General features: G+C 47.0%; 1 protein-coding gene across 1 annotated transcript in view; it reads left to right on the top strand.

Moving 5' to 3' along the window:
- Positions 1 to 13886, top strand: part of PREP (prolyl endopeptidase) — a 128126-nt gene that overhangs the window by 61697 nt on the left and 52543 nt on the right. Inside the window, exon 8 of the mRNA XM_034962627.3 lies at positions 10474 to 10665. Coding sequence (XP_034818518.1) covers positions 10474 to 10665 — 192 coding nt within the window. The remainder of the gene's footprint in view (positions 1 to 10473; positions 10666 to 13886) is intronic.

The raw sequence follows: 13886 nt of genomic DNA, 5'->3' as shown, positions 1-13886 counted from the left end.
TAGTATAGAACAAAATGAAAAGTCTCCCATGTCTACTTCTTTCTACACAGACACGGCAACCATCCGATTTCTCAATCTTTTCCCCACCTTTCCCCCCTTTCTATTCCACAAAGCCGCGATTGTCATCCTGGCCCGTTCTCAATGAGCTGTTGGGCACACCTCCCAGACGGGGTGGTGGCCGGGCAGAGGGGCTCCTCACTTCCCAGTAGGGGCGGCCGGGCAGAGGCGCCCCTCACCTCCCAGACGGGGCGGCTGGCCGGGCGGGGGGCTGACCCCCCCACCTCCCTCCCGGACGGGGTGGCTGGCCGGGCAGAGGGGCTCCTCACTTCCCAGTAGGGGCGGCCGGGCAGAGGTGCCCCTCACCTCCCGGACGGGGCAGCTGGCCGGGCTGGGGGCTGACCCCCCCCCCCCACCTCCCTCCCGGACGGGGCGGCTGGCCGGGCGGGGGGCTGACCCCCCCACCTCCCTCCCGGACGGGGCGGCTGGCCGGGCGGGGGGCTGACCCCCCCCACCTCCCTCCCGGACGGGGCGGCTGGCTGCGCGGGGGGGCTGACCCCCCCACCTCCCTCCCGGACGGGCAGAGGGGCTCCTCACTTCCCAGTAGGGGTGGCCGGGCAGAGGCGCCCCTCACCTCCCGGACGGGGCGGCTGGCCGGGTGGGGGGCTGACCCCCCCACCTCCCTCCCGGACGGGGCGGCTGGCTGGGCAGAGGAGCTCCTCACTTCCCAGCAGGGGCGGCCGGGCAGAGGCGCCCCTCACCTCCCGGACGGGGCGGCTGGCCGGGCGGGTGGCTGACCCCCCCACCTCCCTCCCGGACGGGGCGGCTGGCCGGGCAGAGGGGCTTCTCACTTCCCAGTAGGGGCAGCCGGGCAGAGGCACCCCTCACCTCCCGGACGAGGTGGCTGGCCGGGCGGGGGGCTGACTCCCCCACCTCCCTCCCGGATGGGGCGGCTGGCCGGATGGGTGGCTGACCCCCCCCACCTCCCTCCCGGACGGGGCGGCTGGCCCGGCAGAGGGGCTCCTCACTTCCCAGTAGGGGCGGCCGGGCAGAGGTGCCCCTCACCTCCCGGACGGGGCGGCTGGCCGGGTGGGGGGCTGACCCCCCCACCTCCCTCCCGGATGGGGCAGCTGGCTGGGCAGGGGGCTGACCCCCCCACCTACCTCCCAGATGGGGCGGCTGGCCGGGCGGGGGGCTGACCCCCCACCTCCCTCCCGGACGGGGTGGCTGGCCAGGCAGAGGGGCTCCTCACTTCCCAGTAGGGGCGGCCGGGCAGAGGCGCCCCTCACCTCCTGGACGGGGCGGCTGGCCAGGCGGGGTTCTGACCCCCCCACCTCCCTCCCGGACGGGGCGGCTGGCTGGGCGGGGGGCTGACCCCCCCCACCTCTCTCCTGGACGGGGCGGCTGGCCGGGCGGGGGGCTGACCCCCCCACCTCCCTCCCGGACGGGGTGGCTGCCGGGTGGAGACGCTCCTCACTTCCCAGACGGGGTGGCTGCCGGGTGGAGAGGCTCCTAACTTCTCAGACAGGGCGGCTGCCGGGCGGAGGGGCTCCTCACTTCTCAGACGGGGCGGCTGCTGGGCGGAGGGACTCCTCACTTCTCAGACGGGTCGGTTGCCAGGCAGAGGGTCTCCTCACTTCTCAGATGGTGTGGCCGGGCAGAGATGCTCCTCACCTCCCAGACAGGGTCGCGGCCGGGCAGAGGCTCTCCTCACATCCCAGACGGGGCGGCTGGGCAGAGGCGCTCCCCACATCTCAGACGATGGGCGGCCGGGCAGAGACGCTCCTCACTTCCTAGATGGGATGGCGGCCGGACGGAGACGCTCCTCACTTCCCAGACTGGGCAGCCAGGCAGAGGGGCTCCTCACATCCCAGACGATGGGCGGCCAGGCAGAGACGCTCCTCACTTCCCAGACGGGGTGGCGGCCGGGCAGAGGATGCAATCTCGGCACTTTGGGAGGCCAAGGCAGGCGGCTGGGAGGTGGAGGTTGTAGCGAGTCGAGATCATGCCACTGCACTCCAGCCTGGGCACCATTGAGCACTGAGTGAACGAGACTCCGTCTGCAATCCCGGCACCTCGGGAGGCCAAGGCTGGCGGATCACTCGCGGTTAGGAGCTGGAGACCGGCCAGGCCAACACAGCAAAACCCCGTCTCCACCAAAAAAAATACGAAAAGCAGTCAGGCGTGGCGGCGCGTGCCTGCAATCGCAGGCACTCGGCAGGCTGAGGCAGGAGAATCAGGCAGGGAGGTTGCAGTGAGCCGAGATGGCAGCAGTACAGTCCAGCTTCGGCTCGGCATGAGAGGGAGACTGTAGGGAGACCGTGGGCAGACGAGGGGGAGGGGGAGGGGAGTTCTCATTGATTTTTTTGAAGGGTTTTTTGTGTCTCTATCTCCTTCAGTTCTTCTCTGATCTTAGTTATTTCTTGCCTTCTGCTAGCTTTTGAATGTGTTTGCTCTTGCTTCTCTAGTTCTTTTAATTGTGATGTTAGGGTGTCAATTTTAGATCTTTCCTGCTTTCTCTTGTGGGCATTTAGTGCTGTACATTTCCCTCTAAACACTGCTTTAAATGTGTCCCAGAGATTCTGCTACGTTGTGTCTTTGTTCTCATTGGTTTCAAAGGACATCTTTATTTCTGCCTTCATTTCGTTATGTACCCAGTAGTCATTGAGGAGCAGGTTGTTCAGTTTCCATGTAGTTGAGCAGTTTTGAGTGAGTTTCTTAATCCTGAGCTCTAATTTGATTTCACTTTGGTCTGAGAGACAGTTTGTTATAATTTCTGTTCTTTTACATTTGCTGAGGAGTGCTTTACTTCCAATTATGTGGTCAATTTTGGAATAAGTGCGATGTGCTGGGAAGAATGTATATTCTGTTGATTTGGGGTGGAGAGTTCTGTAGATGTCTATTAGGTCTGTTTAGTGCAGAGCTGAGTTCAATTCCTGGATATCCTTGTTAACTTTCTGTCTCGTTGATCTGTCTAATGTTGACAGTGGGGTGTTAAAGTCTCCCATTATTATTGTGTGGGAGTCTAAGTCTCTTCATAGGTCTCTAAGGACTTGCTTTATGAATCTGGGTGCTCCTGTATTGGGTGCATATATATTTAGGATAGTTAGCCCTTCTTGTTGAATTGATCCCTTTACCATTATGTAATGGCCTTCTTTGTCTCTTTTGATCTTTGTTGGTTTAAAGTCTGTTTTATCAGAGACTAGGATTGCAACCCTGCTTTTTTTGTTTTCCATTTGCTTGGTAGATATTCCTCCATCCCTTTATTTTCAGCATATATGTGTCTGCACGTGAGATGGGTCTTCTGAATATAGCACACTGATGTGTCTTGACTCTTTATCCAATTTGCCTGTCTGTGTCTTTTAATTGGAGCATTTAGCCCATTTACATTTAAGGTTAATATTGTTATGTGTGGATTTGATCCTGTCATTATGATGTTAGCTGGTTATTTTGTCTGTTAGTTGATGCAGTTTCTTCCTAACATCAATGATCTTTACAATTTGGCATGTTTTTGCAGTGGCTGGTACCGGTTGTTCCTTTCCATGTTTAGTGCTTCCTTCAGGAGCTCTTTTAAGGCAGGCCTGGTGGTGACAAAATCTCTCAGAGTTTGTTTGTCTGTAAAGGATTTTCTTTCTCCTTCACTTATGAAGCTTAGTTTGGCTGGATATGAAATTCTGGGTTGAAAATTGTTTTCTTTAAGAATGTTGAATATTGGCCCCCACTCTCTTGTGGCTTGTAGAGTTTCTGCCGAGAGATCTGCTTTTAGTCTGATGGGCTTCCCTTTGTGGGTTACCTGACCTTTCTCTCTGGCTGCCCTTAACATTTTTTCCTTCATTTCAACCTTGGTGAATCTGATAATTATGTGCCTTGGAGTTTCTCTTCTCGAGGAGTATCTCTGTGGCGTTCTCTGTATTTCCTGAATTTGAATGTTGGCCTGCCTTGCTAGATTGGGGAAGTTCTCCTGGATAATATCCTGAAGAGTGTTTTCCAACTTGGTTCCATTCTCCCCATCACTTTCTGGTACACGTGAAAAATCAGACCACATTTGATCTTTTCACATAGTCCCATATTTCTTGGGAGCTTTGTTTGTTTCTTTTTACTGTTTTTTCTCTGAACTTTTCTTCTCGCTTCATTTTATTCATTTGATCTTCAATCACTGATACCCTTTCTTCCACTTGATCGAATCGGCTACTGAAGCTTGTGCATGCATCTTGTAGTTCTTGTGCCATGGTTTTCAGCTCCATCAGGTCATTTAAGGTCTTCTCTACACTGTTTATTCTGGTTAGCCCTTCATGTAATCTTTTTTCAAGGTTTTTAGCTTCTTTGCGATGGGTTCGAATATCCTCCTTTAGCTCGGAGAAGTTTGTTATTACCGATCATCTGAAGTCTTCTGCTCTCAACTTGTCAAAGTCATTCTCCATCCAGCTTTGTTCCGTTGCTGGCGAGGAGCTGTGTACCTTTGGAGGAGAAGAGGAGCTCTGATTTTTAGAATTTTCAGCCTTTCTGCTCTGGTTTCTCCCCATCTTTGTGGTTTTATCTACCTTTTGTCTTTGATGATGGTGACTTACAGATGGGGTTTTAGTGTGGGTGTCCTTTCTGTTTGTTTTCCTTCTAACAGTCAGGACCCTCAGCTGCAGGTCTGTTGGAGTTTGCTGGAGGTCCACTCCAGATGCTGTTTGCCTGGATATCACCAGTAGAGGCTGCAGAATAGCAAATATTGCAGAATGGAAATGTTGCTGCCTGATCCTTCCTCTGGAAGCTTCATCTCAGAGGGGCACCCAGCCTTATGAGGTGTCAATCAGCCCCTACTGGGAGGTGCCTCCCACTTAGGCTACTCGGGGGTCAGGGACCCACTTTAGGAGGCAGTCTGTTCATTCTCAGATCTCAAACTCCATGCTGGCAGAACCACTACTCTCTTCAAAGCTATCAGACAGGGACGTTTAAGTCTGCAGAAGTTTCTGCTGCCTTCTGTTGGGCTATGCCCTGCCCCCAGAGGTGGAATCTACAGAGGCAGGCAGGCCTCCTTGAGCTGTGGTGGGCTTTACCCAGTTTGAGTTACCCAGCCGCTTTGTTTACGTACTCAAGCTTCCGCCATGGCAGATGCCCCTTCCCCAGCCTCGCTGCCGCCTTGCAGTTCGATCTCAGACTACTGTGCTAGCAGCAAGCAAGGCTCCGTGGGTGTGGGACCCTCCGAGCCAGGGGCAGGATATAATCTCCTGGTGTGCCATTTGCTAAGACCGTTGGAAAAGTGCAGTATTAGGGTGGGAGTGTCCCAATTTTCCAGGTACCGTCTGTCACGGCTTCCCTTGGCTAGGAAAGGGAATTCCCCGACCCCTTGCATTTCCTGGTTGAGGTGATGCCCCGCCCTGCTTCGGCTCATGCTCCATGGGCTGCACCCACTGTCTGACAAGCCCCAGTGAGATGAACCAGTACCTCAGTTGGAAATGTAGAAATCACCCGTCTTCTGTGTCACTCACACTGGGAGCTGTAGACTGGAGCTGTTCCTATTCGGCCATCTTGGAACCTCCCTCTTGGAGCTTGAATAATTTTCATCTGTGCCACATCTTCAGGCTTACCTGATTAGACAGCAGTTCTGAAGGAAATTTCTACTGTGCTTTGCCTTTGGTGCATACTTTAGTGACTTTGGGTAGGGAAGGGTCATAACAAATATCACTGGCTCCAGGACCTTGTCAGGCAGAAACCATAACGTGGTTATTTTGTGAAATAAAGGTTTCACATCAGGAAATGCTTTATTGTTGGGGGAACATTTAAGGAATCTGACATTTCACTGAGCCAAGATTTCGCGTCTACAAATGTCATAGTCCAGAAAATTGTTTCATTGTTCTTATTATAAACAAATGTACATTTCTTATTCTCTTCAAATTTTGTATTACCAGCTAGTATTTTAGTTAAATTGTTTTTCTTTTAAGGAATGGGGATTTTTTTTAAAAGCATTGTTTTATGTACACCAAGATGAATTACCTTTGAGTGGATCACCTGCTGAGTAGTCTTTTGAGGTTAGTGGTTTGTCACTGGATAAACAAAGCTAATTGCAACTCAGATGCAGAGTTCTATGAACCTTTTTTCAAGTTAGTTGAAAATTAGTTGTAACGGTGTCTGTTTCTCAGAGTTTGACAGCTTGTATACTCTGAATAACCTCCCAGTTGAAACAACTGAAATGTAAAAAATTTATAAAGCATCTTTCCAAATACATTGCTTAGTTGGCATGAAAGAAGGGAATCCATAAAGACCAAAGATGAAATGAAAGCAGGAATGCTGGAATGTGAGCTGGATTGTCCCTGAATGTTTCTGCTGGGGAAAGAGGAAAAGGGGGATAGGAAATAAAGCATAATTGGGAGTCGGCTGAGACATACTGTCAATGTAAGGATGACTGATAAAAATAAACTTGCCAGTGGAGAGGCTGGGGATGGGGAGTGAACAGTAAGGAAACCTGCCTATCTTTACCTAGGCACTAGGAGGGGTCGGGGAAGATAGGATGTGAATTCTCCTAAAACATGAGAAAGGCCATCACATGAGTTCAGGTTGACTTGGTTGTACCAATGAGGTCCAAAATCCTCATGCCAAGGATTTAATTATAGTGCTGTCAGGTTGGTTGCATCCCAAGAGGCAAGAAAGGAAATGTGCATCTCTGAAACAGTGCTACTTCAACCCAGGCCTCCAAGAATTTCCACAAATAATGTTTCAAGGAAAATCAGCAGTTCACAGTAAAGTCATAAATCAGATGAAGAAATTCACCAGCATGAGAAATTAGAGCCAGCAGAAACACTGGCTGCTGGCCAGTCAAATTATCAGATTCCTAGTGAAAAACGAATACGGTAAATATACTTACACAGTGTGATGCTTCTTTTAAAATATAAACAAGAAGCTTGGAAGGATGAGAAATAAATAAGATACTGTAAAAAATGACCTGCCAGATTGGGAAAATGACTAAGTAGAACTTCTGGAAATTAAAAAAAAATGATTATTAACATTAAAAATTCAGTTATTAGGCTAAGGAGGAAATTAGACACAGCCAAAGCGATAATTAGTGAAATAGAATATAGCTATATAAAGGAACTCCCTAGAGTACAGCCCACCACGAGGTGGACAAACATCGAGTTTATAGACCTGGAAGTTTATAGGCACAGAAAGAGCAGACTCTTTCCAAAAATGATAAACTACAGATTGAGGCAAACCATTTTGCAGAAGACAACTAGAAAAGCTGGGGAAAATGCCTGTTTGAAGGCATCACATAGCTAATGAGAAAGTGAATAATAACTGGTCTAAGATACTACCATGAGAATGCTGTAGCTATTTTAATATGAAAGTAGACTTTAAAGCAGAAAGCATCACTAGAGATAATACTTCAATAAAAGGTTCAATTCAGTTTTATTTAGATGTGATACTTCTTTGTATATCTAACATCATGATTACAAAATACAGGGAGCAAAAAATAGTAGAAATATGAGCAAAAACAGACAAATCCACAGGCCTAGAGAAACATTTTTTAATAGACCTTTTATGTGACTGACAGAATGGCTAAAAGAAATCAGTAAATATATAGAAGATTTGAACAATCTGATTAACAACCTAATAGGCATGTTTAGCATATTGACACCCAACAACTTCAGAATACACATTCTTTTCAATAACATATGGGAATATTTTATTTTATATATATTTTCTTGAGACAGGGTCTCGCTCTGTCGCCCAGGCTGGCATGCAGTGGTGTGATCTCGGCTCAATGCAACCTCCATCTCCTGGATTCAAGCAATTCTCTTGCCTCAGCCTCTCAAGTAGCTTGGATTACAGGTGTGCGCCACCATGCCTAGCTAATTTTTTTGTATTTTTAGTAGAGACAGGGTTTCGCCATGTTGGCCAAGCTGGTCTCAAACTCCTGGCCTCAAGTGATCCACCTGCCTTGGCCTCCCGAAGTTCTGGGATTACAGATGTGAGCCACTATAGCCAGCCTCAAATCACTTATTTTAAATTTGAGTTTTTATTAAGGGGAAGGTACTAATAGTTACTTTTATTTTTTATTTTATTTTTTTTGAGACGGAGTCTCACTCTGTCAGGCTGGAGTGCAGTGGCGCAATCTCAATCTTGGCTCACTGCAAGCTCTGCCTCCCGGGTTCATGCCATTCTCCTGCCTCAGCCTCCCGAGTAGCTGGGATTACAGGTGCCCACCACCACACCCAGCTAATTTTTTTGTATTTTTTAGTAAAGACGGGGTTTCACTGTGTTAGCCAGGATGGTCTTAATCTCCTGACCTCATGGTCTGCCGGCCTTGTCCTCCCAAAATGCTGAGATTACAGGCGTGAGCCACTGCACCTGGCCCTATAATATTTTTATATTTACCTATTATTCCTAGTTTACAGTTAAGAAAATGAGGCTTAGCGAGGAATAAAGAGATTGCTCAAGGTCACCCAACTAAATAGTGTTAGAACTGGGGTTTTAATCCAAACATATATGACCACAGAACTCTATGGTGGAATTTATTTCCCTGTTAAGTTTAATTCAGTAACAAATCATATGAAGATATGCTGCAGAGATGAATGAGATAATGAATGTAAAATTGCCTTGAGAGATTCAAGGAATGGAAATGAACTACCCAAATTAGTGTAGCAATTTCACTGTGAAATTAAAAGTAGATAATTGGAGAATAGCTAAGATCAGGCATTGCCTTTTAGTAGTTGAGAAGTCATAGAACTTTTTTGTTTATAGAACTTTTGAGGTGTTCTCTGAACATCATCTGTGTCAAACACATGGTAAAACAGATGTTTTTCCAAGGGATTTTAGTGGATTCAACTTTATTAAAAGTGGCATTTAGTGAGCTATTTAAATGATGATGATATGGACGTATTGAAGATTTACTTTAGTGATGATCATCTCTAGTTCTTAGTATTAAAGACTGGAAAATGTCCCTTTTATGCCATGCAAGTTTTATTTTGTATGTTTCAAGTTACCTGCCACTCAGTTTTGTGCCAAGTGTGAAACAGTGAATGAAAAGACAAAAAATAAGCCAATAAATACATAATTGTATCTTGAGAAAGAGCTGGGTGCTAGGTTGTGTACGTGTAGTCCTGGCTACTCAGGATGCTAAGGCAGGGAGGATCTTAGGGGCCCAGGAGTTGGAGGTTGCAGTGAACTATGATCATGCCTGTGAATAGCCACTGTGTTCAAGCCTGGGCAACATGGAGAGACCGCATCTCTGTTGTTGTTGTTGTTGTTGTTGTTGTTGTTGTTGTTGTTGTTGTTGTTGTTGTTGAGACAGAGTCTCACTCTGCTCAGGCTGGAGTGAAGTGGCACAATCTCAGCCCACTGCAACCTCCACCTTCTGTGTTCAAGCTGTTCTTCTCTTCAGCCTCCCAAGTAGCTGGGATTACAGGCATGTGCCACCACGCCCAGCTAATTTTTGTATTTTTAATAGAGACAGGGTTTCACCATGTTGGCCAGGCTGGTCTCAAACTCCTGACCTCAAGTGATCTGCCTTCCCTGGCATCCCAAAATGCTGTGATTACAGGCATGAGCCATTGTGCCCAGCCGAGAAACCTCATCTTTCAACAAAAATAAATAAATGAATAGATCTTGAGAGAAGTGCTGTGAAGAAACAAACTGGGTGCCGATTAAAAGTGGCATCTAATAAAGGCCAATGCCAGTAAAGGACAGGAAGTGAGGCAAGTGTTGGAACCATCTGCAGTTGGCTAAGTGGGAAAGGACTGTAGCATGCAAGACCATGGGAAGGAATTTGGATTTTATTTCAAGTATAATGGAGAAGTCATTGAAAGTTTCTAAGGGCACTAACATGGATCACTTTAAAAGATTGAGAAACTCTGGTGGCTGCCATACTGAGAAAATCAAGAGTGACAGTGGGAAGACCAGGCAGGAAGCTAATGCTATAGACCAAGAATTCTCAGACTTGGCACTGTAGACCTTTTTAGCTGGCTGCTAATGTGTTATAGGGCTGTCTTGTGCATTGCAGCATCTCTGGCCTCTACCCTTTAGGTGCCAGTGGTAGCCCCACCCTCAAGTTGTGACAGCCGAAAATGTCTCCAGACATTTTCAGATGTTGCCTGGGGGTGAAAGTGTCTGTGGTTGGAAGCCACTGCTGTAGAACACAAAGACTTGGGAGGGAGACGACGACGACTTGGAATGGTGTGATGGCAGGAGAGGTGGAGAGAAGTGCCCAGATTTGAGGCCGGCTCAGTTAGAAGAGGATTTACCAGATCTTGTGGGGGTGATGGGCCGGGAAGAGAGGTCCTTCATTCCCCCCTCCTTGCCGGGTTTTTCAGGGGCTCCTTAGCATTTTTCAATTCACCCACAACTGGTTCTTGCTCCTTTTCATGCCCTAGATCTTCCAAATATCTCTGCTTTATGTTTTGAGGATAAGAAAGATCCACCCTCCCCTCCCTACACACAAAGCAACACCATTTTTAAACATTAGAGAGATGATGAGAATGCTTGGTCTCTTGCCAGGAATCCTGAAGTGGGTAAAACTGATCGACAACTTTGAAGGAGAATATGACTACGTGACCAATGAGGGGACGGTGTTCACATTCAAGACGAATCGCCAGTCTCCCAACTATCGCGTGATCAACATTGACTTCAGGGATCCTGAAGAGTCTAAGTGGAAAGTACTTGTTCCTGAGCATGAGAAAGATGTCTTAGGTGAGAACACATGTGACTTGAAAATTGTGCTCTTGTTTTTGATGAGAACATCAACAAGTTAGTGCATCTCTCATTCTCTAGTGATCTGTTACAAGGTAAAAAACCTTCAACCTGTAATCATCAGGAATGAAGTGTCTAAATAGTTCATCCAAGTTTTCATTGTGTGATATCTTTGTAGCTTAGTACTATATCATGTAGAAATGCAAGGTCTTCATAAAAATTGTAAAGATAGGATTTCAGACTTCCAAAGTACTGCTTTTTAAACAAATATATCAGTTGTCTTTGTATACTTAATATCTGGTAATAATCATGAACATTTAATTTTTAAAACTGTTTAGATTTAGAATCCTTAGCTTTAAGCTTTTGAGTAACCTTTGGCTATTTGCATTATCCCTGTTGTTGATCTTAGTGTGGATTTAGAGCCCTCTTATTAGAAAAGGGAATAGACTATTGTCAGATTGAATTGAAACCCATCACGGTTGCTGCTTTGTGCAGTGAACTACATTAACCTCTTGAGAACGTCACTTCCGTATCAGTTGTGTTTCACAGAGAGCCTTTCAGTTCCCTTTTATTCATTCTCTGTGATTTTTCCAAAAATGATATGCTGCTTTATAAATTATTTATTGCATGAAAGTTGATTTTGACTACAATAAAACTCATTAATTTGGGGTCAGTTTTTTACACAAAAGAAGAATTCAGTACTATTAGGCCAATGAGGTTACTTGGTGGTGGTGAACTGCTGCTGCTGGGTAGAATGAGGATAAAATAGGACCATTTAGAAATGCAAAATATATGGTATATAATGAGGAAAAAAAGTCCCCTTTGAGATCTGCAGAGTGGCCCTGTCTAAGATATAGCAGTCCTAAAATGTGTTTTTCAGTGAATTAAAGCACAGGTCTTGGAGTCAGGCAGATCCACGTTCAGGTCCTTGATCAATAAGGAACTGTTTCTCCCTTGCTCAAGGTGGTATGCTTTCTGTGCCTGGAAGGTATTTAAACCTAGCGTTGCTTGGGGGTGGCAGGGGAGCAGCTGATTCCAGCTGCTTCTCTCGGGGTCACAGGTTGCTATGGGCACTTCCTGCTGGTCCCTTGTTTCTGCAGGTCCCTTGGCCCTGGAGAAAGCACTCCTGGGTTTTTCTTGAGAGTCTGTTCAGCCCCTGGGCACCTGACTGCATTCTTCGACCCTCTTGTACTTAGATCTCCACACCCCTGTAGGCAGTTCTGTTGGACAGGACCCAAGACAACTGCATGCCTGCTTGAAATTCACATCTGTAACCCTGAGACAGCAACCCATTCCAGGCTCTTCCTCCGAAGTAGTTGGCCATTCTCCTGCCTTTTGGATTTCCAGGCACAGTCCCGTTAACTTGCAGGTTTGGATCAGGCACCGGTACTCTGTCTGTGTCAGGCTGGGGTTGGTAGAAGGTAATAATCTTGTCACCCTCCCATAGGGTGGGGGACTTACAGGCAAGAACAAGAGGAAATCTTATCACCTGTCTCCTCAAAACCCTCTGTTCACATTCTGACCCTTATTTATATTTGGGCGAGGGACCCACGAGTCACAGAACAGATTTTTGACCATTTATTTCAGTATCTTTGTTTAGTGAATCTGTTTCTAGTCACTTTGATAGCCTGATGGCTTCTGTCCAAACTGAGGCAGGGATGTCCCCCTAAGGGTAGTTACAGCCAGCAGTTAGTGAGGGCTTCCTGCATGCCAGGTTCAGCACTGTTCATCATGCACTGACCTCATGCGTTGCTGCATCCAAATGAGACTTGGGTGGCATAAGTCTTCATGTAGGTGCTCCAGGAGTTTTCCGGCACAAGTCAGGATTAAACAGTGATTCTTGTATAGGACACCATCATGGATGTTGTAACTGTTTCCCAAGGCATCTGAATTTCTGCCATTTAAAGCCAAAAGAGGGGTTTTAACTATATGCCTTAAGGTGACATCCCATCTTATAGATGTAATGAAATGCAAATTAATGCTAGGAGATTTTGTTGGGGGGGTGATATATTTGTATAACCTTCCTTCTGAAAGGTTATAAGATTTTCAGACTGGAAAGGGGAAACCTTCAGTGTTCACTAGAACTCATCAATTTAAAGAGAAGCATGGTTGAATTTGAATGTGCCATATATCATTAGCACAGAGCGCCCTATTGAGAATAAAAACTAGAGATGAGTCATAAAGTACAGCGGTAAAGTCAGAGCTTTTATTAATGACAGTCTACAAATCACCTTGTCCTTTTGTTATTCACTTCTGTCTGTTTTATAATTCTGTTGTGCTCATAGTTAATACAGATTGATTATTCTTTGACAGCTATAATTTACTTCATTTTTCCCCCATACTTTGGTCTCTTTAAAACATTAAGCCATATGAAATATGTTGCCTGATTGAGGTTTTTTAAGAAAGTGCATTGGAGAATGAGCAAATTACTTTTGGCTGTATGAGCTCTTCTTTATGTCCTCACTTGAGAAAAAAAAAGTTTGCCATAGTAATCTCAGCAGCCCAAGATCAAGGCCCCTGGTGATCCTCAGAGTTCCCTCTTTCCAACATCTTTTCATGTGGGTAAATTCTAGCATCCTAAAAACATGAACTGCTAGTTTCTTGGGTTATAAAAATAAGCAGTGTCAAGAACCCCACCCTACCACATGAAACCCAAGAAAGGCTTGTCTGTTCAGCACATGTGACCTGTCCCCTGCAGCCCTGTCCTCACTTCCACTTGCTGCAGTGTCTCTCCCTCTGGGTGACCTGGCCCTACCTCAGGCAGACCTCTGTGCTTGCCCTTCGTTTTCTCCTTTCCTCATCACCTCTCACTCCTACTCTCCCAGCTCTGTCACTGAACGCTGTCACTGAAAGTTGCAGTCCCGGGAGTTAAGAACTCATTTCTCTACCTTACTCTCCATATCCCTGCAGGCATCAAGCCCTGGCTATTCTTCTTGGGAAATACCTTTCATTTGTTTTCTTTCCTGCCCAGACTTTATCCCCCGCTTGATGTGGTGTTCTCCCCGGCTTGTTGCAATAGTGCTCTTACTCTTCTCCCCTCCGTAGACTTCCATTGTTCTGCATTCAGCTGTTAGACACGTGCATCCTTTATTAATGCCATCTTTATGTTGCCCTTGTGTTCAAACAGTGGCTCCACAGTCACAGGTAACTAAACTGCTCTCTACCTGGCTCACTGGATGGCCTATCAGGCCACCACCAGCGTCTCCATCTGCCCCAAACTG

The sequence above is a fragment of the Pan paniscus genome, chromosome 5 (assembly GCF_029289425.2).
Source record: "Pan paniscus chromosome 5, NHGRI_mPanPan1-v2.0_pri, whole genome shotgun sequence".
Lineage (NCBI taxonomy): Eukaryota > Metazoa > Chordata > Mammalia > Primates > Hominidae > Pan > Pan paniscus.
The sequence above is the reverse complement of the archived record's forward strand: the minus strand, read 5'-3'. Positions and strand labels throughout refer to the sequence as shown.